Below are 22583 nucleotides of genomic sequence, written 5' to 3' on the forward strand. Positions count from 1 at the left end.
GAAGTTGTTTGGTGCAGCCAGAAACCAAAAGACTAAGAGAGATAGAGATAGAGATATACTTTATTTGTCCCCCATTAGAGGAAATTATTTTGTTACAGCAGCTTATAACACGGGACAGGGGAACAATGTACTACCATAGTTAAAAATATATAATAACAATAGTAATAGCAATGACAATAATAAAATAAAATAAAATAAAATAAAAAAATAAATAAAATACAATAAAATAAAAAAAACAAAAAATAAAATAAATAAAAATAAAATAAAATAAAATATAATAAAATAAAATAAAATAAAGTAAAAATAAAATAAAATAAAGTAAAAATAAAATAAAATATGGCAACTATTACGGATGTATACACACTAAATACTTTTGCAGCTCAAACATTGAGCTGAGCTTCAAGCGGCTGACTTTTTTTAATATATATATATATATACTTTATTCAATTTTTCATATAAAAACACAGAACAAGACAGCACAGACTTAGTCAAAATACTGACTAAAAAAACAACAACATATAAAAACAACATAATAACATACATGGGTTGTAATAACATATATCATATCAGATACAATCTTATCTATCTAAATTACACGTCAAAGGGAAAACAAGACTGTGATGTATTTTTGAAGATAAAGTGGGGGCGCCCTTTCTGCAGTAAGCCAACCAGATCAGTGGGAAGATAATCTATGAAGGGTTGCCAGATATTATAAGATAGGTTGTAATTGCCCTTTAATTTAGCACTGAAGTGTTCCATAAGAAAAGCCTTGAATGTTTCTCTGTACCACTGAGTGACTGATGAAGGCTAAGCGGCTAACTTTTATCCAAAACCTAACACAACCTTGAGTTAAAGCTCCTGTGAGGAGGCTAGTTATAAAACAGAGTAAAAATAATATGAATAATAATCTTTATTTATATCGCACTTTTCAAAACAGGGATACAAAGTGCTTCACAAACAAGAGAGAAATGTGAGGAAGATGATGACTAAACGTTTAGAAAGTGACAGAGGTATACAGGAAGATAAAAAAGGTTATGACCGCCAACATATACAGGAAATAAAACAATGTTGGAAGAATAAAAACAATATAAAGATCAGGAATACAAAATATAGAAATATGTAAAATAAATACTGATGCTTCAGGATGACATACGAAAAACATACGTGACCATCAGAGAGAAGAAATTATTTATAATAATAATAATTGATAAGATTTGTATAGCGCTTTTCATGGTACTCAAAGTCGTATTACAGAAAAATAGAAATAAAATAAAGCAAATAGATAAATAAAACAACAAAGACAGAGGTGGGGTGAGAGTAGAGGTAATGTATTGTATGCTTTTTTGAACAGGAAGGTCTTGAGGTGGTTTTTAAATGATTGTAGTTACCTTTAATGCTTTTAACTGCTGCCACCAGGTCGGTGTCGGACAAGGTGAGTTACTTGGTTCAGAAACAGCTTTTCAAAAGATTCTGGAGGAGTGATTCAGAGTAAATGATACATTAATTGAAAGACAACAGGATCAGATTTTTAGTCAGAAAACACTTCATACAAAAGATCAGATTGTCCACAGGTGGCGCCATTATCAACACAGTCTGAAAGTGCTGCACAGGAACTTATAAGTGCATTCATGAAAAATATGAGTCAGACAAAAGTTTGATTGTATTCACTGCAAGGCTGCAAAAGGAACCATGATGTCATCCTTATCTCAGTGACACTCAGCATGTGTAGCTACTTTAGCTACTGGATGGAGGCCTGGGTGTAACAGCCACACTGCAACACTACTTATAATGCAGTCGGATGAAGCCCAAGCTGTCAGCGGTGGAAACAAATGCATAAATGCATTTTTGTTGTATTCAAGAGCGACGTGTTGCAAACATAGTGTAAAACACAAAGAACTGCATGCAGACAGAATCTGTGAGTTTAGCTAGAATGCACCTTTAATATTTATTTATGGTGCTTGCTATCTTTCCCTTGTTTCTTGCAGACCTGCTTCCCAGAGTTTGAATAACACCGCCTCCCTTACTAATCAATACTCTCTCACTCACTCACACTGTCTTGGAGTAGCTGAGCTGATCAGGTGTCAGATAAACACCGCAGCTGCTCCATACACCTCGTTTATTTCAGTGTTTCTGTCAGCCAACATAAACCTGGATCTCCTCCTCTGGGCAAACAGTGGTGGTGATAATAATCTACAATAATATGAAGCAGAAAATGAGTGTTATCAATGTGCTCATCGACATTCGTCAGTATGAGTGAACACTACTTTTAACCTTTGCCAACACAGTTTCAGGTGTTTCCATGTCTCCCCTGTGCCACTCATGCAGGTAATCAGACACATTTCTCAGTCCTGCTCAGAAATCAAGTTCATGCTGAAATATTGAAGTTTTCTCTCTCCGAGGCCTGCGGGCATAAAAATCTCCATTTCAAACCGAGGCGATTAGAGAGGGAACATGAAGCAGGATCGGGAGCACTTGATGGGAACACGTTTGTGTATTCATACGAGCTGAGCGGCTGAGGAGAAATACACATGTAGGGAATATTACAGACAGTGTGGTTAATTTTTTTGAATGTTTACAGAGGTCCTTTTCCTCTCGGTTCAGACTTAAATAAACACTCCCGAGTTTGTCTGGATGCTTGCCAAGAATGACAGTGGAGCAGAGGAAGTTGTTTGCACTGGAAGATCTTGAGATTGAGCCGGCACACACACACATCCAGTGAAATCCAGTGTGTCGTTTCCTCGTGCGTGAGACTCGAGAAGAAAACCACGGAGCTTTCATAAAGTCACATGTCACAGATTCAAAACAACACGGCTATACATCTCCTTTCCTGTGTGTGGTAGTGTGTGCGTGTGTGTGTGTGTGTGTGTGTGTGTGTGTGTGTGTGTCCACTCTGTACTCCCAGTGCACGTCTTGGCATATGTGCTCTGACCCACATTCCTCTTCCTGTTCCACATTAAGAGTGGGAGAGAGGATAAAGAAGGTGAAAGGAGACACCAGTGTGCAGGACTGGACTTTATACATTTGCATATCTCTTAATAATGATGTATTAAGCTTTTTGTTGTATGACACACAGTTTCTTTTGCTCAGATTGAATATTGAGATGGATTTTAAAGTATTGTGGTCTAATCCCTTTGTTCGTTTGTAAACTGTTGAATTTTACTCTTGCATTCAGCTGTGGCTGTCAGAGCATTGGCTCCATGTCTTTCACAGTGGATGAGCAACAGCATGTGTGCTGTCTTAGGGCTACAGCATGCCCTTCAATGCAGAGTGTAGAGGGAAGCTCAGAGGGTTGTGCAGAGGCTTCAAGCTGCTTTAAATCTATTGAAGAGATAAAACTCTTACCCTATAGATTAATTCATCATATTTTATAGTTTTTAAATCTACTTTCCAAGCAACAATGCACCAATATTCATGTTTTAGCCAAGGCAAGGCAAGGCAACTTTATTTGTATAGTGCATTTCATACACGAGGGCAGCTCAGTGTGCTTAACAAATAAAACATTAAAAGCATTGGAAACATTCAGACAGGCATAAAAGAACACAATTAAAATGACACATATAATAAAACAGAAAAGAAAAGAAAAATTAGAAATATGTTCAAAATAAAATTAGGTTAAAGTGAGTTAAAATGAGCTAAGATAGGAAGGCAGTGTCAAATAAGAAAGTCTTAGTCTTTGATTTAAAAGAGGTGAGAGTTGGAGCAGACCTACAGCTTTCAGGGAGTGTGTTCCAGACATGTGGAGCATAATGACTAAACGCTGCTTCACCATGTTTCCTTCTGACTCGAGGGACTGAAAGCAGACCAGTACCTGATGACCTCAGAGGTTGAGATGGTTCATACAGTATCAGCAGATCAGCAATGTATTTTGGGCCTAAACCATTCAGTGCTTTATAAACCATCAGCAGGATTTTAAAGTCTATTCTCTGACAGACAGGAAGCCAGTGTAGAGATCTAAGAACTGGAGTGATGTGATATACTTTTTTGGTCCTGTATAATTTTTTGGTCATGGACTGTATAATTTATTGACGCAACACCCAACTCAATCCACCTCAAGCAAAACCTGCACATGTGGCAGGAAAAACTTCACTTTAACAGGCAGAAACCTCGAACAGAATCAGACTCATGTTGAAAAGCCATCTGCTGAGACTGTGTTGGGTTTGGAAAGTGGGATAGAGACAAGCAAACAGACTATACAACAACACATCATGGGTCAACCACACAGAGACTTCAGCTTGGACTTCAGGAAGCAGTGACGCTCAAATTATCCTCATTTTGTGATTAATTGCGGCAGTAATTAGTTGCACTCTGTTGGCATGCGTTCTGTTGGAGTTTGCACCCTGACTTAACAAAAGCAGAATCAACCAATCCGGTGGTTTAATGCTCAGGTCAGCACATCGCCTTGTTTTCAGGGTGTGTGTGCAGCAGCTCCACTGTGACCTGCACAGTCAGTGTGGATACAAACAGAAAACAGTGTTCAACAGCTCAGGGGGCTGAAGCATTTAATGCACCGGTGAGACGATGAAAGACAATTTAGTGAGTCTATTTTACAGATGAATGATTTTAATTATTCACCATCAGATGTGAAACAGTGCACACACGGGGACTCTCGTTTCACAGAGAAGACTTTCAGGGTGTGGAAGGTCATTATGGCAACAAGTGTTTCATCGTTCTCTTGGAATTGATAAGAATAATGTGTCCCCTTAGGGAGAAATGTCATGGATTCAGGAGCTGTAGTATGATTAATAAATAAAGATGCAAAAACATCTTCATGGACAAAAAGAAGCACACACCAACGGAAACAAAACAAAACAACATACGTCATGTCTGCAGGAAACACAACAGTGAGAAAAGATGAGCTCATGCACAACCCTCGCTCCAGCTCTCTCTCTCTCTCTCTCTCTGTACCCTCGGTGGTACATCATCTTTCTCCACACAGGAATCTTTTAATTCTATATTTCTGTTTCTCCACGAGGGAGGTAAGAAAAGAAGACTCAGGGCAGGAACTCAGTGAGGGAGTGATACGAAGAGAGCGCGGGAGCTGAGATAAGGAGAACAAATCAGCCTCGGTTTTTCTCTCTCCTCGTTTGAGGAGGTTCAGCTGAAGTGCAGTGGGATTATGGGAGGGGCTACCTACCGCTGCTCGCCAGCTTCTCTCATCACCTCCATCTCACACCTCTCTTCATCTTTGTCCATCCTTTTTCCTCTTCTCTATTCTGTCTTTGTTGCAATGATTCAGATATCTACCTCTGTTTTCTCCTCCTGTTTTCTGACACATGACCTGCTCGCACTCTTCTCCTCTCCATCCCTCGCCATTGTGCTTTCAGCACCTCGGTGTGTTTCCTGTGTGCAGCCAGAGAGAGACAGTAATAGAGTAGACACAGAGAGTGAAGTCATCGTCATCCTTTAAAGGAAGGATAGATGGAGAGAGAGAGAGAGAGATGTAGGTGCAGCAGCTCTGCATTCAGAGTGTCTTTCTGCCGCTGTGTTCTGGATGTAATCCAGCAGGATTCAGGAATAAACATCGATCTTGATCAGCAGAAACTCCACAGCCAGCATCTTTATCTTTCTCCCTCCGCTCTCCTGGGGGAATGAAATGCTTTTCTCGCCACATTCTCCCTCCTGTTATTTCTCTGTCTGTGAATTTTTGCAGCTCAAACAAACTAGACTCAGGAAAGTGAGTCAACTCTCCGTCTCACCTCCCACTGCTCCCCGTCCACTCAGGAGGTGTGAAAGAGAAAAGTGGGAAGGTGTCAAAGGCGAGGAATTGCATGTTTGTGTCGAGGAATGAATTCTGCCTCTCTGAACAGATTAACGGAGGGGGGGATGTGGAAATTGAAATGTCACTCAGATGGCTGATTCAGAGTGAAGTATCTCCATAAAACAGACTCCCATCGAATGTAATCCATGTATTCAGAGTCAGCAGAGAGGAATGTTTACGGTTTAATGCCTTTAGTGATCTGATAGGACAGGGGAGGAGGAGAGAGCGGGGAATGACCAAGCAGCAACCTCTGGTGTTGGGATAAGAAGCCAATACAGAAGTGATGAAAACTGCAGTTCCTTAGGTGTCCACTTGAGGCTGGCTCTGTAAGCATTTGAAGCCACATACACACCCATTCTAAAAAAGACGATCTTTACAGCAGAAATAAACCTGTTTACAGCCTGGTACAGAGTTAGTTTTGAAGATATGAATGTTACCTCCCCGAGGAGATCAGATTGGAAACTTCTTTAATCTCTTTTAAATCTCTTCTAAAAACACATTTTTATCAATGTGCTTTTACAGGAGATGCCACCCGCAGTTTGAACCCAGAGGTTTTTATTCTTATTTTATTAGGGCCCGAGCACCGCTGGTGGCGAAGGCCCTATTGTAACCCTAAGGATTATTTTTCTCCTCTCTTCCGCCACTTAAAACGCATTTTTGGACCCGAGCGCCACCTAGCTTTGAACATGAAAAACGGGGCAAAAATAAGGGTGCATACTTTCATTATCTTCTCTGAAGCCACTTCTCCGATTCATTCCAAACCAAGGGCAACCTATAGTAGACATATTCACGATTAAAAACTGTTCAAAGAATTCCGTTCAGACTAAAAATGTGGGCGTGGCAGGCGTTGAGGCAGGGCTTCACACGCACATACAGCTTTGAATGTGAAGAATGACGCCTAAATAAGGGTGCATACTTTTGAGAGCTCCTCCTAGAGTTTTTCTCCGATTCAGTCCAAACAAGGCACATTCTATAGCAGACATATTGATGATTATAAAACCATTAGAGGAATTCTATTCAGACTAAAATTGTGGGCGTGGCACACTGTCAAGTTTGGAGGTTTTCTTGGCGATCTGCCAAAAACTTGGAACATTTGCACCACCTAAGGCAGTCTACACTCTCAGATCTTGCTTTCACAACATGTGGTGGAAAATATCAGGCGGCGGTTTACGTGTGGCGGCGGCTCACGTAGGCGGCTGCAGGTGTGCGAGGGCCCGTTCATCGCCGCTTGCGGCTTTAATTATATATATATATATTTTTTACTGTTCATTTCCTTATTAGAAAGTATACAGGACATTCAAACATTGTTAACTTTTAAAATACATTGGCAGTTGTGAAAAAATTAACAGTAAGACAGTCCCTCCAGGATTTCGCGGGATTTTTTTGTGATTGTTGCGGCCCAAAAAGCCTGAATTTGCGACAGCTTTTTGAAAAAATTGCGGTGAAAGTTGCGATTTTTTTTTGTCGCTTTTTTCCCCCAATAACATCTCAGGGGCAAGTAAATACTCTAAATTACAGTTGTTTTTAGAAAACATTCTTGATGTGGCCACTGTGACTGTGTTTTGATTCTCTTTATTCACAGAAAAATGCCATGAAAGGTCTGTATTGCACATTTACGACGGTCCCTGAATGCACCTCGCAGTGACAGAGGCACTTGACAGGCACTCTGAAGTGAATCTGCATCTTTGTTGACCAGGAGTTGATCAAAACTTACTAAAGGTGTCTGATGTTTCACCAAACTGGATTAAATCAAGCTGTAGATGCAGAGCTTTTTACGGTGATGGCGGCAACAACGTCAAACCTCAAATAGTAAACAGACGTACCCCGGTTGTGTCTTTGTCACTAACGCACACCGGAGGTAAAAATCCTCAATGAAGATGAGACAGATGCATGGAGGTGAGGAGAGCTGGTTCATAAAGCACACCTGCTGCAGGTAGGTGACCAAGCGAACACTGAGCCCCTCAATCTATAAATAATAACGTTGTCATGGTCACTTGTCCTGCCTGCTGTCCCCTCTCTTCACCCGTTCTCTGTGCGTGATTTATTGTTGAAAAGTGCCGATCAAGGGAGGACTTACGTTTATGTTCCTAGGAAGTGAAATTGATGACAAAACTGATGACGTACAGGGGCTGAGATTAAGGTAATTGGTCAAAGTTGCGAGAAAGTTGCGCTGATTGTATAAAATTGCAAGGCTGCGAAAAAATCGCGCTGATTGGTTGAATTTGCGTTGATAGTTGCGATCGCGAAATCGCAACTTCCTGGAGGGACTGGTAAGACAACCAAACAATAATGAAATTAGTAAATCAAAGCGTCACTAAGTGATGGGTTATAACGGTGGCAGCAGATTATGAGTTTTATATAGGTATGACTTATCTTTTATAAAGTTACTCTCAGCTTAGCGGGGTATCACGCTTGACTCTAATGTAGTCCATAAAAGGTTTCCATGTTTTCTCAATCTTATCAGAGGAGTTATGGATTGTGAATCTCAGTTTCTCAAGTCTAAGGTGTTGCATCACATCTCTTAGCCAATGAGTCCAGCTCAGGGAATGAGAGGATTTCCACTGAAGAAGGATCGGCCTCCGAGCTAACAAAGTTACACATTTTGGTGTTCTGAAATGAGTTCCTGTCAGGTTCTTATTTTTATCTTCGACTATCCCTAAGATAGCGACCAGAGGATCATGTTGGACTACCTGATTAGAAACATCAGACAGTGTTTGGAAGATTGAGCTCCAATAAGCAGACAGATTTGGACAATGCCAGAATGAATGTGCTAAGGAGGCAGGCGAGAGCTTGCATCTATCACAAGTTGAGTCTTCACCTGGAAACATCTTAGAGAGCTTAACGTTTTGAGAAATGCAGGCGATGCAGCACCTTAAACTGAATCAGGCTGTGTCTAGCACAAATGGAGGTTGTGTGTACTGCTTCCTGGGCTTTACACCATCTCTCCTCCCACAAAGCCACCCCCAAGTCCTCCTCCCAAGCAGATCGAAACATCAATGCCTCATATTTCACTTTTCGTTTAGTTTCTAACCTTAACTTTGTTACCCTGTTTTGAAAAGTACTAAATAAAGATTATTATTATGAGTTTTGCATAATTAGGGGCATGGCTGACTTGACTGACAACTCAGCCTCTTGTTAGGTCGTCCAAAAGATAGGTCTAGTCAGCATTTTCAACAAGGTGATCACTGTCAATATGCTTAAAAACTCTGCATTATAAACTAATGGGTGAGGTCACTGAGACTGCATCCATACAGCCTATGTGAATGACATGCAAGGGGTCAGAATTGGCCTGCCTGCTTTAAGGATTGCAGCTTATGCACATGTGAGCATGATTCAACCATCGAGCCAAACTGGCATCCCTTGAATTCATGTTTCATCAGAACTGTCTGCAAGATTGATGATTCTGATTAAATCTCAGGACTTCAGCTATATATTCAAAGAGTGTTTAAAAATGTATATCTGCTGAACTTGGGCTGCTCCACATGAAGCATGAGGCCGTGTTTATATTAAAGGAACCCGGCATGTGTCCAAAACTCCCCCTAAATTGAGTCTCTCAGGGTTCCTGGTTTCCTGTTTGATATGTCAATCTCTCTTGGCCTTCATTGAAGCCAAACTCTTCCTCCTCTTCCTCCTCAGCCTCTATTTTCCATCATGTTTCCATCTTGTGGCCGTCCTCTCCCTGGGGGTCGCAGCTCTGTTAGCTCAGCTCGCTTTGTGTGCTGTTAGCAGCAATATGGCCGCCGCCGAGTCTCCCCACCATGTCATGACCAGGAATGATAATGAGTAGCTTTGAGACGCCTTGTTTTGAGCGACAGACTGTGGGCTTCAGGACCATGGGAATAAAGTCATTACAGCAGACAGCTCTGGAAAGATTGATTTAGTCCAAAGTGAACAAGAAGTGCACAAACACGAAGGAGAGAAAAGGATGAGAGAGAAGGAGGATGGTGTCAGTGTCTCCTTGTTAAGGCAGCTGACATCCAGGTCTCCTTCATCTCACACACACATCAGTCTGTGTGTTTGTGTGTGTCTGTGTTGTCCCTGGTGAATCCAGATGAGGCTTACTGACACACAGAAGGTTGAGGTTTGAGCTGACGCTACAGCTGGTAGAGCTCTGCACTGAAAGCTGTCCGGCTCTGAAACCTGGCACCAAACAACGGACCAGATGAAAACCTGACGTCAGGAAACAAATCTACAGAAGACACCAGAATACTTCACAGCTCACGCTTCTCAAATATTTGGATTGGAACAATTTTGTTTAGGGTTAGGGTTAGGGTTAGAGTTAGGGTTTAGGGTTTAGGGTATAGGATATAGGATATAGGATATAGGGTTTAGGATTCAGGGTTCTGGGTTAGGGGCGAGGGGTTGGGGTTAGGGTTAAGGGTTATGGTTAGGGGTTCAGGGTTAGGGCCAGGGTTAAGGGTTAGGGACTAGGGTCAGGGCCTAGGGTTTAGGGCTAGGGCTGGGTTTTAGGGTTGTGGTTGGGGATAGGGTTAGGGTTTAGGGTTAGGGTTAGGTTTAGGGTTAGGTTTAGGGTTGTGGTTTAGGGTTGTGGTTAGGGTTTCAGGTTAGGGTTTAAGGGTTAGGGTTAGAGTTAGGGTTTAAGGGTTAGGGTTAGAGTTAGGGTTTAAGGGTTAGGGTTAGAGTTAGGGTTTAGAGTATAGGGTTAAGGGTTAGGGGCTAGGGTTTAGGGTTAGGGTTGTGGTTTAGGGTTGTGGTTAGGGTTTCAGGTTAGGAGTTAGAGTTGGGGGTTGGGGTTAGGGGCTAGGGTTTAGGGTTAGGGCCAGGGTTTAGGCTCATGGTTAGGGTTCAGGGTTAGGGCCAGGGTTTAGGGTTAAGGGTTAGGGACTAGGGTCAGGGCCTAGGGTTTAGGGTTAGGGCTGGGTTTTAGGGTTGTGGTTAGGGGATAGGGTTAGGGTTTAGGGTTTTGGTTAGGGGCTACGGTTTCAGGTTATGGTTTATGTTTTTCCCAAGGGTTAGGGTTTAGGGTTTTTCTCAAAAAAGAGAGAGTTGAAGAAAGAGTTGGTGTTCAGAGTCATGTCTTCCTCAGTGATTGAGAAACAAGACGATGACCTCTACTGTGCAGCTTTTTCAGGAAACCTCTCTGCTTAATTATCTTCAAAGCTCATTGAATTTGGGTCAAATTTATGTTAATCACAAATAAAAAAAAAAAGCTTGTCTTAAAGGTTTAATAAACAAAGTCAAACAACAACGAGACAGCAGAGATCATCCATGTTGTCCAGTCATAGGTCAAATCAGAACCTACCTTCCCTTTATTCATATTTGGTAATGTAGGAACATTCTCCTCCTCCCGTCTGTCCTCTCCATCTCTCGTTACTCAGACTCTCACATGACTGAGAGTTTGTGGTCGATGGGACGTCTGGTGACCTCAGGTTTGTTTGATTCCTGTAGTTTCCTGCGGCGTCCTGCTTTTATGTCGACCAGATTATAGTTTAAATACCACGCTGCCCGGCTGCCTGGTTGAGTGACAGGTCGCCTGGCTCACCTGCTGGGTGACTGATGGTCTGCTGCTGATGAGTGGATTAACAGAAGGACTGGGCTGGCTTGCAGTCTGCTTTGTTGGTTGTCTGACTCACTCATTGGCTTGCTGCCTGGTTAAATGACTGGCTGCCCGGCTGCAGCGGTAACCGAATGGTCGGCTGACTCAAAGGATTGGCTGACCGACCGGGCTGACCGACCAGGCTGACCTCATCATCTTTATGGACCGTCAGAACTCCAGTTGAACCCTTGCTGAACAGTCGGAGCAGATTACAGTGAAATACATGAGAGAAAAAACGGCTTATTGTGACAAACAGATCCGCTTTATCCCCGAAACATCAGACAAACGAGTAACTGTGTCTGAAACAAGTCCACACATATCAGGAGGGTAGAGTGTGTGTGACAGAAAAGTTCTTGCATGGTGAGGGAAACAAGAATGTGTGTGTGTCAGAAAATGTCCCCAGATCTACAAAGAAAAGAAAGTCCCCACACTTTGATAAGAGACGATCATGCCTCTTAATTTGAAAATTAGTGCACTTCTGTCACAGCATTAACAGCTTAACATGCAAAAATAGAAAAAGGCTGTTTCTAGCAGGAATACGTGATGAGATGTTTCAATGTTACAATGTTACAATGTCATACGAGAACAAGAACAACACAAGCAAAGATCTTTTTTTTTCTTCAAAATAAGAAACATCTACAATGAAGCAACCAAACAATTTTAAGACCTTCCATTATCATCATCAACAATTATCATCACCACAATAATGACCAAAGTACCAAGTGCTGGGTCACTCAAGACCTGAACACAGATTCCCAGAGTAGAGCAGGACAGTGCGAGTCAACTGTAGCTGGAAGACATGATCTGCCACTGGGGACAACAGTGGAGAACAGTCTAGCTAAGTGCATAGTGCTTCCTAAAGAGCTGGGTCTTTAGCTGTCTTTTGAAGGTAGAGAGGGACTCTGCAGATCGAATGGAGTTGGCCAATTCATTCCACCATTTAGGGGCAACAGAAGAGAAGAGTCGAGTGATTTTGATTTTGAGGCCTTGTGTGCTGGAAGCACTAGGCGCTTTTCAGAGGCTGAGCGTAGCGGACGAGAAGGACAGTAGACCTGGATGAGGGGTTCCAGGTAAACTGGAGCGGTTTTGGTTCCTGCTTTGTAAGTCATGATTAGAGTTTTGTATCTGATGCGAGCTGTAACTGGAAGCCAGTGTAGCGAAATGAGCAGGGGAGTGACATGAGCTATCTTAGGCTGGTTGAAGACCAGACGTGCTGCTGCTGCGTTCTGGATCATCTGTAGAGGTTTAACTGTGAATGCAGGGAGGCCTGCCAGTAGAGAGTTGCAGTAGTCAATGCGTGACATTACAAGAGCCTGAACCAGGAGCTGTGTTGCGTGTTCTGTCAGGTAGGGTCTGATCCTCTTGATGTTATAGAGGGAAAAACGGCAGGACCGAGCAATCGAGGCAACATGAACCTTGAAGGTTAGCTGGTCATCGATCATGACACTCAGATTTCGGGCAGACTTAGTGGGCATGAGGTTTTGTGATCCAAACTGGATATTGATCTGTGGGTCCATAGTGGGACTGGCTGGAATGATAATAAGCTCAGTCTTGGACAGGTTGAGCTGTAGGTGACGTTCCCTCATCCATTTAGAAATGTCAGCAAGGCAGGATGTGTTCCATTTATCATTTTAAAACACTTCCCAAATGACGGACAGCATAGAAATCGCTGCTTTTTAAAGAACCGTGGATCAGTCCAGGTTAACAGGTGTTTCTGTATGTTAGAGATAATGAACCTGAGTGTTTTATACTAAAAGGTGACTTCTTATTTTATCCTTAAATGCCGTCATTTGGCAGAATCGCCCTGTAAGCTTTGGACCGGCTTCTGAAATGTCAGCCGAGTTGTAGGCCGTGTGTCATCTGTTGCTTCTGCAGCTGCAGAACTCGATAACACGGATCAGTTCTGCTATAACTCACATTTTACACCAATCGTATCCTGTTATGAGTTAAAAGAAAAAGACGAGGCATGTGTTCTTTGACAGCCGACAGACTGAAGGAGCTCCCTGCAGAGAGAAACATAATGAGAGTTAATTTCTTTAGCAGTTGTAAAGCAGCAACAGAAAGAGCAGTGTGTTGTAAAGTTGCAGTAAAACTCCTTCTCGATGTATCACAGAGATTTGAACGTTACCCCCAATTTGCACAGGATGTGTTGTGTTGTGTTGCTCCTTCTGATGGATTGCACCCTGCTACACAGGACGCGTGTTTGGAGTGTAGCAGCAGCTCAGAGCAGCCAGGATCAGCTGGGTCCAGCTTAGAGAGAACTACATACAAACAACAGGTTACAGAGCCTTCCTGTGGTTGAATTTCTACTCACTTGGAGAGTAGTCCATTACTTTTGTGCTTTAATCATCACTGAATATGCATCAGAACTATAAAGTTTAGATTTTGCAGGTTTAGATGAGTTTAATATGAATAATTCTGCTCTGTTTTGTTGTCCTGTTACCTTCTGACACAGTCATCATCTTAACTCTCTCTCTCTCTCTCTCTCTCTCTCTCTCTCTCTCTCTCTCTCTCTCTCTCTCTCTCTCTCTCACTCTCTCGCTCACACTCTCTCACTCTCTCTCTCTCACTCTCTCGCTCACACTCTCTCTCTCACACTCTCTCTCTCTCTCTCTCTCACTCTCTCGCTCACACTCTCTCACTCTCTCTCTCTCACTCTCTCGCTCACACTCTCTCTCTCTCTCTCTCTCACTCTCTCGCTCACACTCTCTCACTCTCTCTCTCTCACTCTCTCGCTCACACTCTCTCACTCTCTCTCTCTCTCACTCTCTCGCTCACACTCTCTCACTCTCTCTCTCTCACTCTCTCACTCACTCTCTCGCTCTCTCTCTCTCTCTCTCTCCCACTCTCACTCTCTCTCTCTCACTCTCTCGCTCACACTCTCTCACTCTCTCACTCTCACTCTCTCTCTCTCACTCTGTCACTCTCTCTCTCTCACTCTCTCACTCTCTCACTCTCTCACTCTCTCACTCTCACTCTCTCTCACTCTCTCACTCTCTCACTCTCTCTCTCTCACTCTCTCGCTCACACTCTCTCACTCTCTCTCTCTCTCTCTCTCACTCACACTCTCTCACTCTCTCTCTCTATCACTCTCTCGCTCACACTCTCTCACTCTCTCGCTCACTCTCTCTCTCTCTCTCGCTCACACTCTCTCACTCTCTCTCTCTCTCTCTCTCTCTTGCTCACACTCTCTCTCTCTCTCTCTCTCTCTCTCTTGCTCACACTCTCTCTCTCTCTCTCTCTCTCTCTTGTTTTTGACGTAAGAATGATAATGTTTTTTTTTTTATCAATTAATCGATAATTGATCGTTAACATTTCCAAAAATCGATCAAGGAAAATAGTTAAAATGTACATCCCTAGTTTTCACACAGAGCCACAGTTTGATCACAGCTCCTACATCTGAACCACAAAATATCAAAAGGTCAAAAGCTTCAAAATGAGGAGCCGAACAGAATCAGAATCAGAATCAGCTTTATTGGCCAGGTATGCTTGAACACACAAGGAATTTGACTTGAGTAAACTGTGCTCTCTTTGTACAAGGCATAAGATTAAGAACAAGACCTACAAATAAAAAATACAATAAAAAATATAATAACAATAACATTAGCTATAAATACAAAAGAACAACAAATAGGCTTGACTAATATGTACAGGACAAAACAGTTCCCCCCTCAGCTCCTCTGAGGTCTCCTCCTGTGGACACACAAGGTTCCTTCAGTTTGCTCATGAGTCCGCTCCTCCGCCTGTCACGCTCCTGCTTATCGAGCGGCTGAATTAACAGTGAGAATGTCGTGTTATGTCAGCTCGGGTCGGTCGGTCTCCGCCGCTCGCCTGATGCAAATCGCTTGCAAATAAATGTCACACGGCCACAGTGACGGTGCAGTGATTGAGGAATTATCGGCAGATCTGGTTACGTGTCTGTGTGCGAGTCTGACTCGGTGCTGTAATATCCTGATCCTGTGAGAGAGACCCAGAGGGTCTTCATTTGTTTGCTCCTGTTATCACTCACAGTTCAGGCCGTATGTGAAGGTGTGTTTCCTGTAATATCCGTTCAGAACAATGATCAGGACGTGCTGCTGGAGTCTGTGGCATGTTTCTTTTATTGATGGACTGAAAATGAAAGGAAGAAGTTTCAGACTTCAAGCTTAATAAGAAAACCCTGTTTCACTTGTTTTGTTTTTTTTAAAACCAAATTTTATTTATTTTAACATTTAAAAAACAGCAGTATGACAAACAGAGACAGGCAAATGAATACATTTATGCAAAGTGAGTAACAGAGAGTGCATCTAACAAAAAAAAAAAGAAAAAAAAAGAAAGAAATAATAATATCAAACAAACAAAGAAGGACATCATGTTATCAAGCATCAACATGTTCTTCCTAGATCACTAGTGAGCATACATAATCATCCTGCCATGACTTTACTTCAGCTAAATAGATTGCATTCTTTGAAAGTGAGAGATGAGAGGCTGCCAACACCTGTAAAATGTATCTGTTGAACCACAAATGGTGTATTTGATCTTTTCCAATTTTAAAAAAGATAGCAGATCCTGAAGCCAGGATGTGTTTGAAGGAGATGAATGACTCTTCCAGAGAAGGAGAATCCAACGACGGGCTATTAATGAAGCAAAGGAGAGGACATTAACTTGCTTGGTAGTTATCTTAGTACCTTCCTCCAAAAATAGCAATATGAGGTGATGGGACTAATGTTACCTCTAATGTAGTACCTCTGACATAAAATTAAAGAAGAACTTCCAGTACTCCACTAAGCTTGGGCACAACCAGAAGATATGAGTCAGGTCTGCTGGTGCCTGAGAACACCTATCACAATGGTCTGAAAGGTTTGGATAAATCCTTGATAATCTGCTCTTGCTACCTGTTTCACTTGTTCATGTTTTCATCACTCATGTGACGTTTCTGAAGAAGGAGGAACTAAGACTACCAGTGCATGTAGACTTTTAAAGGTGACATATCACGCTTTTTTCATCAACATATATTGGTCTAAGAGGTCCCCAAAACATGTCTTTAAAGTTTATGCTCAAAAAAACACTTTGAAATCAGATTTTGGTCTGCCTGAAAAGCCCTCTTCTTCAGTCCTCCTCAGAACACTCTGTTTTCTCTCTGACCACGCCCCCTCAGGAAGTGGATGTGCCCTCCGCTCTCCGGCACGTTGATCTAATGTTTACATGTTGGCTGAATATACACGGCTGCTCACAGACCCGGGTTACTTCAACCCTCTGAATCTGATCCAGAATCTGATCCTGACGGAGAGGCGCCTGTAGCAGGACCTTTCTGAACCATTGGTCACAGATTTAGTGTTTCTTGTTGTTTTATTTGTCAGTATGTTGACGTGTGTCTTGGTACACAGCTACGAACATGTAGCTATGTGGCTATGCTAACTAGCGCTAGCACTTATCCATGACAAATAAAAATCATCCACTAGATCTTCAAATCTGCAGACGTGGGGAGTAAAATCGACTGCTGCCAGAAAGGCAGCAGGACCTTTCTGAATGATTGGTCACAGATTTAGTGTTTCTTGTTGTTTTATTTGTCAGTATGTCGACGTGTGTCTTGGTACACAGCTACAGCTACAGCTACGAACATGTAGCTATGTGGCTATGCTAACTAGCGCTAGCACTTATCCACGATAAATAAAAATCATCCACTAGATCTTCAAATCTGCAGACGTGGGGAGTAAAACCAACCTTTGTGTTTATTAAGACAGCCTACAACTAGCATGCCTCCCTCCTAAGCTCCTTGTTAGCACACATTTGTGCAGGGAATGAAAACGGAGGAGTTGAGTTGTATTTTATACAGTCTATGGGCTGAACAAGCTCCGAGCTCTGACTCCGTGACAGACCGGATATTGTTGTTACGTAACAAAAACACGGACGTCTGAAACGGCTCGTTTCACACACATTTACAGAAAGGTGGAGAAATCAGAACAGGGGCAGAATGGATTTTTTGCATTCTCGGGGGGTTTGTAGACATGCCAGGGAAACATATTTCAGGTAGAGAACCATTAAAAAGTCGATTTTGCATGATATGTCACCTTTAAGGTTTGGGAACTGCAAACTGGACTAATAAACCACGCAGAAGAAACAGAGTGATAGAAAGTGAAAGTCTTTTATCACCACCTTCCCAGATAACCATTATGTATCTGTCAGAGTCCTGGTTCTGATTTCCCATCCTTCCTCCAGCTTCAACAACCCGACCAGCAGAAAACTAACTGTTGGTTCAGATTCCCTCTAATAGTTCATGTAATTGCTTCCTCGACATCTCAAAGGTATTAAAAGCTGTGAGACTTCCTCACTGATGGGTCTCCTCGTCTGTATCTTCTGTTTTCAGGATGAAGAGGAGGAAATTAAGCTTGAAATCAACATGCTGAAGAAGTACTCCCATCATAGAAACATCGCCACTTACTACGGAGCCTTCATCAAGAAGAGTCCACCGGGACACGACGACCAGCTATGGGTGAGTGTTTCTTCCAGTAATACCAGAAGAGAGGCTGCCTGGTGAGGTTTTAGGACTCTCATTTTCCTAAAATCTATAATGCAGCGAACTCTCTTCAACTGTGACTGATTAAATTCCTGTCACAGATAAATCAAACCATGGCTGTGTTCACACTGCAAACCTAGAATAATCCTCAAAAAAAATTCCTCCACACATATTTTTCCAATTGTTGCCAACATCAGGTTCTAGTGTGACTTAACTGGATCCTGATTTCACCCACATGCACCAAGTCAGGGTGAATGAACTCAGAAAAGACATCTTAAAACAGCAGCAGAGGGTTTATAGGGGACAATGTGGAGCTAAGATTGTTGCAAAATCAAATGCACAGATAGATCCACAGTTGCATACTCAGATCCACAATAATGTAGACTGATTAGTGCATGCATACATCGATTTTAATAATATGCATGCATGTATCTGCGTCTGCATTGATGGATCTGTCTACAAATCTGCACTTCTGGATCTATTCATGCATTTGCAAATATATTTACAACAGAATTAGCTCCATAGGATTGTAAAGCAGAAACAAACAACACAAAACACGACGTGATAAAGAAAAAAAGTCACTGATTCAGAACAAGAGGACTCACAAATGAAGTATGTTTTGAGATGAGGCTTGAATGAGTCAACAGAGGAACGATAAGAGGGTTATGGTTTAGACATCATGCTGTCTCATGGAAGAAGACAAATAGGAGGAGTGTCCAGAGGAAGTGAGTGAATTTGAGGATGAAGAAAAGAGAGAGATTCTTAGTAAGGGCTTTTTGTACAGTCATGGCAGCTTCTTCTGGACAGAGGTGCGTGGGATGTGGGTCATAACCAGGATGGGAGGGATTGTACATGAATGAATCAGTCAGTCAAAGATTTTTTATCAACAATCACATCAAAGTTCTCTCAGGATGCTTCAGTGCTCAAATTTACTATGTGACAGACACCCAACCTGATAAGTATAATTGAGTATCATCTGCATAACAAGTGTCAAATTGTATAGACTGAGGGGTTACATACACTACCAGTCAAAAGTTTGGACACACCTTCTCATTCAATGGGTTTATTTATTGTTTTAACATTGTAGATTAATACTGAAGACATCAAAACTAGGAAATCATCTGGTTTTGCCATAATCTGGATTACAACAGTCGTCAAATAGGGCTATCCATTGTGTACTAACCCTACCTCTGAACAACACAACTGATGGTCTCAAACACATTAAGAAGGCAAGTCATTCTACAAATGAACTCTTGACAAGGCTCATGTTAATTAGAAACCATTCCAGGAGACCACTTCATGAAGCAGACTGAGAGAATACCAAGAGTGTGCAAAGCTGTCATGAAGGAAAAAGGGGGCTACTTCACAGAATCTAAAATATAAAACAGGATTCTGCTTTGTTTAACACTTTTTTGTGAATTAAATAATTCCATATATGTTCTTTCACAGTTTTGATGTCTTCAGTATTAATCTACAGTGTTTCAAATAATTAAATAAATACAAACCCTTGAATGAGAAGGTGTTTCCAAACTTTTGACTGGTAGTGTAGATGCAAAAAAATAGAAATAGAGAGAGAGGCGTTCACAGAGGACTGAGAGGACTAAGATGAGATAGAGGATAATGTCTACAATGAGGCTCTGGTTATGTAAAATAGGGTCTTTGTCATGTTTGAAAAATCATAAAATTGTTGTTTAATTAGAGTTAGATCTGATCTTTACTCGCTGTAAGATAGAAACTGATATCAAAATCACTAATACCTGGACAAATACTCATTTGAACTAACAAAAAATGTGCATACATTATATGAGGAGACTGAGGTTGCACGGCACTGCAACTCAGACCTGGATCTGATTTTGCACATTACATGAAAGTGTGCAAAAGCGAGACTCATGATGTGTGTTATGAATCCTGATGTTGTGATGCACCCTGTCACACTGTTACTCCTGATCACTTGTGTGTCACTAACTAATACTCCTCTTCATATGTTTCTAAAATCAAACCCCCTTTCCTTTCTTCTCTCAGTGTGTAATGTGTCTGTGTTTTGGTGACTTATCTCTGTGCTCCTGTGCTTTTGTTATGCATGTGTTTTCAAAGTGATGACAGCTTTATGTAACACTGTATGCTGGAACATGGGCTGTATGTGCCTGAGGCAGATTTCCCCTGGTAGATGAAAAAAAAAGACTATTTCATATCCTAAGTCATGCTGTTATGAAAAAATAAACCGATCTGAGTCACTTATGAGCAAATAAAATCTGATTTGGGTCACTTTTGTTTGCTGCATGAAAGTAACAGAATCACCGGCAGCAGAAATCAAATAAGAGCCGAAAGAGAGGAAAGTATCTGTGTCTGGAATCTGTTTGCATCTTTTTATTCCACCAGAAGATAGTGTGATAATATCGGTGGCTATAGCAACCGGATTTGTTGTGTGATTAATTAATAAAAAATTGATAAATTATTATTATGTCCCTTAAATGCATTGTGACCCATTTTCAGAAAGACTTGGTCAGCAGTGATGGCAGACGAAGGAGAGATCAGAGATCAGAACTCAAATATCTCTGCAGCATCAGGTTCAGTTAGTTTTTCTATATCATGTCTGTATATATATATAGTTATGCATATACACACAGCCACACTCAGGGCCTGATTCACTGAAGGACTGCGCTGCCTTTACGCCCGCTAAACGTGTGCTAATGAGTTAAAAGGACATCGTCTAATTCACAAAGCATGCACAAGGGTCGAACGATCCACAAACTGCTGCAGAGCAGACAGACAGCATCGGTGTTGTTTGCATACATTTGAGTTGTTACGCAACACCTGATTCACTTACACTGGCGCAAACAGCCCAGCACAGTTAGAAGGAAATATGCACTGTATGCTGAGAGCTGGTGGTAATTGCGCTGCAGTGTTTAAAGCATTGTTCAGCTTCCATAACGATAATTATCAATATAAATGTGACAAATTTTCAATAAAAATTTGATATAGATAAACCTGTAATTACACCTCTAAACCACTGGAAAGGGGGGTGCTAATGAGCCTTAAATGCTAGTTGCCACGCAACATTAGACAGAAGAAGAAGACGCCATGGAACAGCCAATCATGTTGCAGGGTGAGAGGTAGGCGGGGCTTAAAGGCGTTTGGAGCGGAATGTAAACACGGCTGAAATGAGTGACAGTGACACTGAAGAAAACTCATAACCTACCAGCTCAAAACAGAGTCACTTCACTAAATTCACTTCATTAAATATACTTTCAGGATGAGGGTAAAGGAAGAGAACAGAGAGAACTCCTACTGTGCATTTCTTGTCCACCGCAACCGTAGGACAACTGAACACTGAATAAGTGTGATGCATTCACTGCACTGTGGGAAACAACATCACTCTGCCTTTAACCCTTAGTAATCTCAAAGGGGAGTGCACAACTCAAAACAACACTCTGTAAACTGATGCACAGAATACAATTTGATATATCTTTGTTGTAAATTTAAATCAAATTATGAAATATCCTCAACCTGAGAAAAATAAGAATCTACAATCTAAAACTTCACAAAAATCTCATCTTACATTAAAGACCTGCTTCCTGGTAGCACCATCAGAAATGAGGGATTCAAGAAGTTCATCAGAAAACTAAATCCAGATACAAGCTAAAGAAACTGTCTTCAACTTTCACTCAGGAGCAAAAATCTGACTTTACATTTAAATGAAATCATGATTTGATATTTATCGTGATAACTATCAATATCGACTGATATTAAATATTATATTGTGATAACATCATTGTCAATATCGCCCAGCTCTAGTTCAGCTCAAACCTTTAGTGATCCAAACATAAACTCCACATCAGATGACCTAAAAAATAACAGCTGCTTTTTGCAATCTCACTCCAGGAAGTAAGCTGGTACAGACTGTAAAAAACTGTGTCACTCTCCATGAATGTAAGGACTTCCCCTCGAAATTCAGCTCACCACATTACTGTACGTGGATAGAATTTAGCACCATCGGATGAGAGATTACAGCGCTGCACAGAGTGGCCGATGTGTGCAGCTCCTCTTAGTCACACTTCAGGTGCAAAACTGCACCAAGCTGCAGAACTTTGTGGGCGTTCTTGCTCTTCTATATGCTTTGTGAATCAGACCTTGAGATGGAGCAGATAGCGGGTGCAAATGATGCTAATCCTCGGTGCCATCAGCAGCCACAATCCATTCTCAGTGAATCCCCCCTTTAATTGTTTGCAGACAACAACATTAAAATGCGCCATAAATGTAGTTTCAACACTGCAGCTTTCCTCGTCTCATATAGGAAGAGAGGAGGTACATGACAGGAGAGAGGGGAGTAATAAAGTTCAACAACAAATCAGCGAGGAGACGAACACGACAGAGCGGAGGAAATGAATAATAAACAAGCCAGAATGAGAAACAAACAGGAGAACAGATTATAGCTGATCGCTTGTTTGGAGGCAGGATCCCCTCGTTTTACGACCCCGCAGCTCTGCTGTTCCTGCAGACGAGAGGTCTCACTCTCACCCATAAACACGCCCGTGTTGTTTTTACAGCTGCATCCACGACCCCTTTACAACCCGCTAATGTGGCTACACGCTGTCTGCTGTTTGTGTTCATGGGGAGAGAGGGAGTGTATATGAAGGCTGTCTGCTGTTTGTGTTGTGTGCCGGACACAGAGAGAGAGAGAGAGAGAGAGAGAGAGAGGAGAGAGAGAGAGAGTGCTTTTTATTTCTGCTATACACTCCACTTAAGAGTGTCTGCTGCAGTTTTTGAAAGGC

General features: G+C 41.8%; 2 protein-coding genes across 2 annotated transcripts in view; both read left to right on the forward strand.

Annotated features, from left to right (window-relative positions):
* LOC117820253 (mitogen-activated protein kinase kinase kinase kinase 4-like) overlaps window positions 1–20388 on the forward strand; it is an 87772-nt gene extending 67384 nt beyond the window's left edge. The window contains exons 4-5 of the mRNA XM_034693975.1: window positions 17662–17787; window positions 20305–20388. Of these exons, the coding sequence (XP_034549866.1) occupies window positions 17662–17787; window positions 20305–20388 (210 nt within the window). The remainder of the gene's footprint in view (window positions 1–17661; window positions 17788–20304) is intronic.
* The window catches only part of neb (nebulin), a 291693-nt gene that overhangs the window by 268225 nt on the left and 885 nt on the right, over window positions 1–22583 (forward strand). The gene's annotated exons all lie outside the window — the stretch shown is intronic.

This window comes from Notolabrus celidotus, chromosome 10, assembly GCF_009762535.1.
Source record: "Notolabrus celidotus isolate fNotCel1 chromosome 10, fNotCel1.pri, whole genome shotgun sequence".
Taxonomy (NCBI): domain Eukaryota; kingdom Metazoa; phylum Chordata; class Actinopteri; order Labriformes; family Labridae; genus Notolabrus; species Notolabrus celidotus.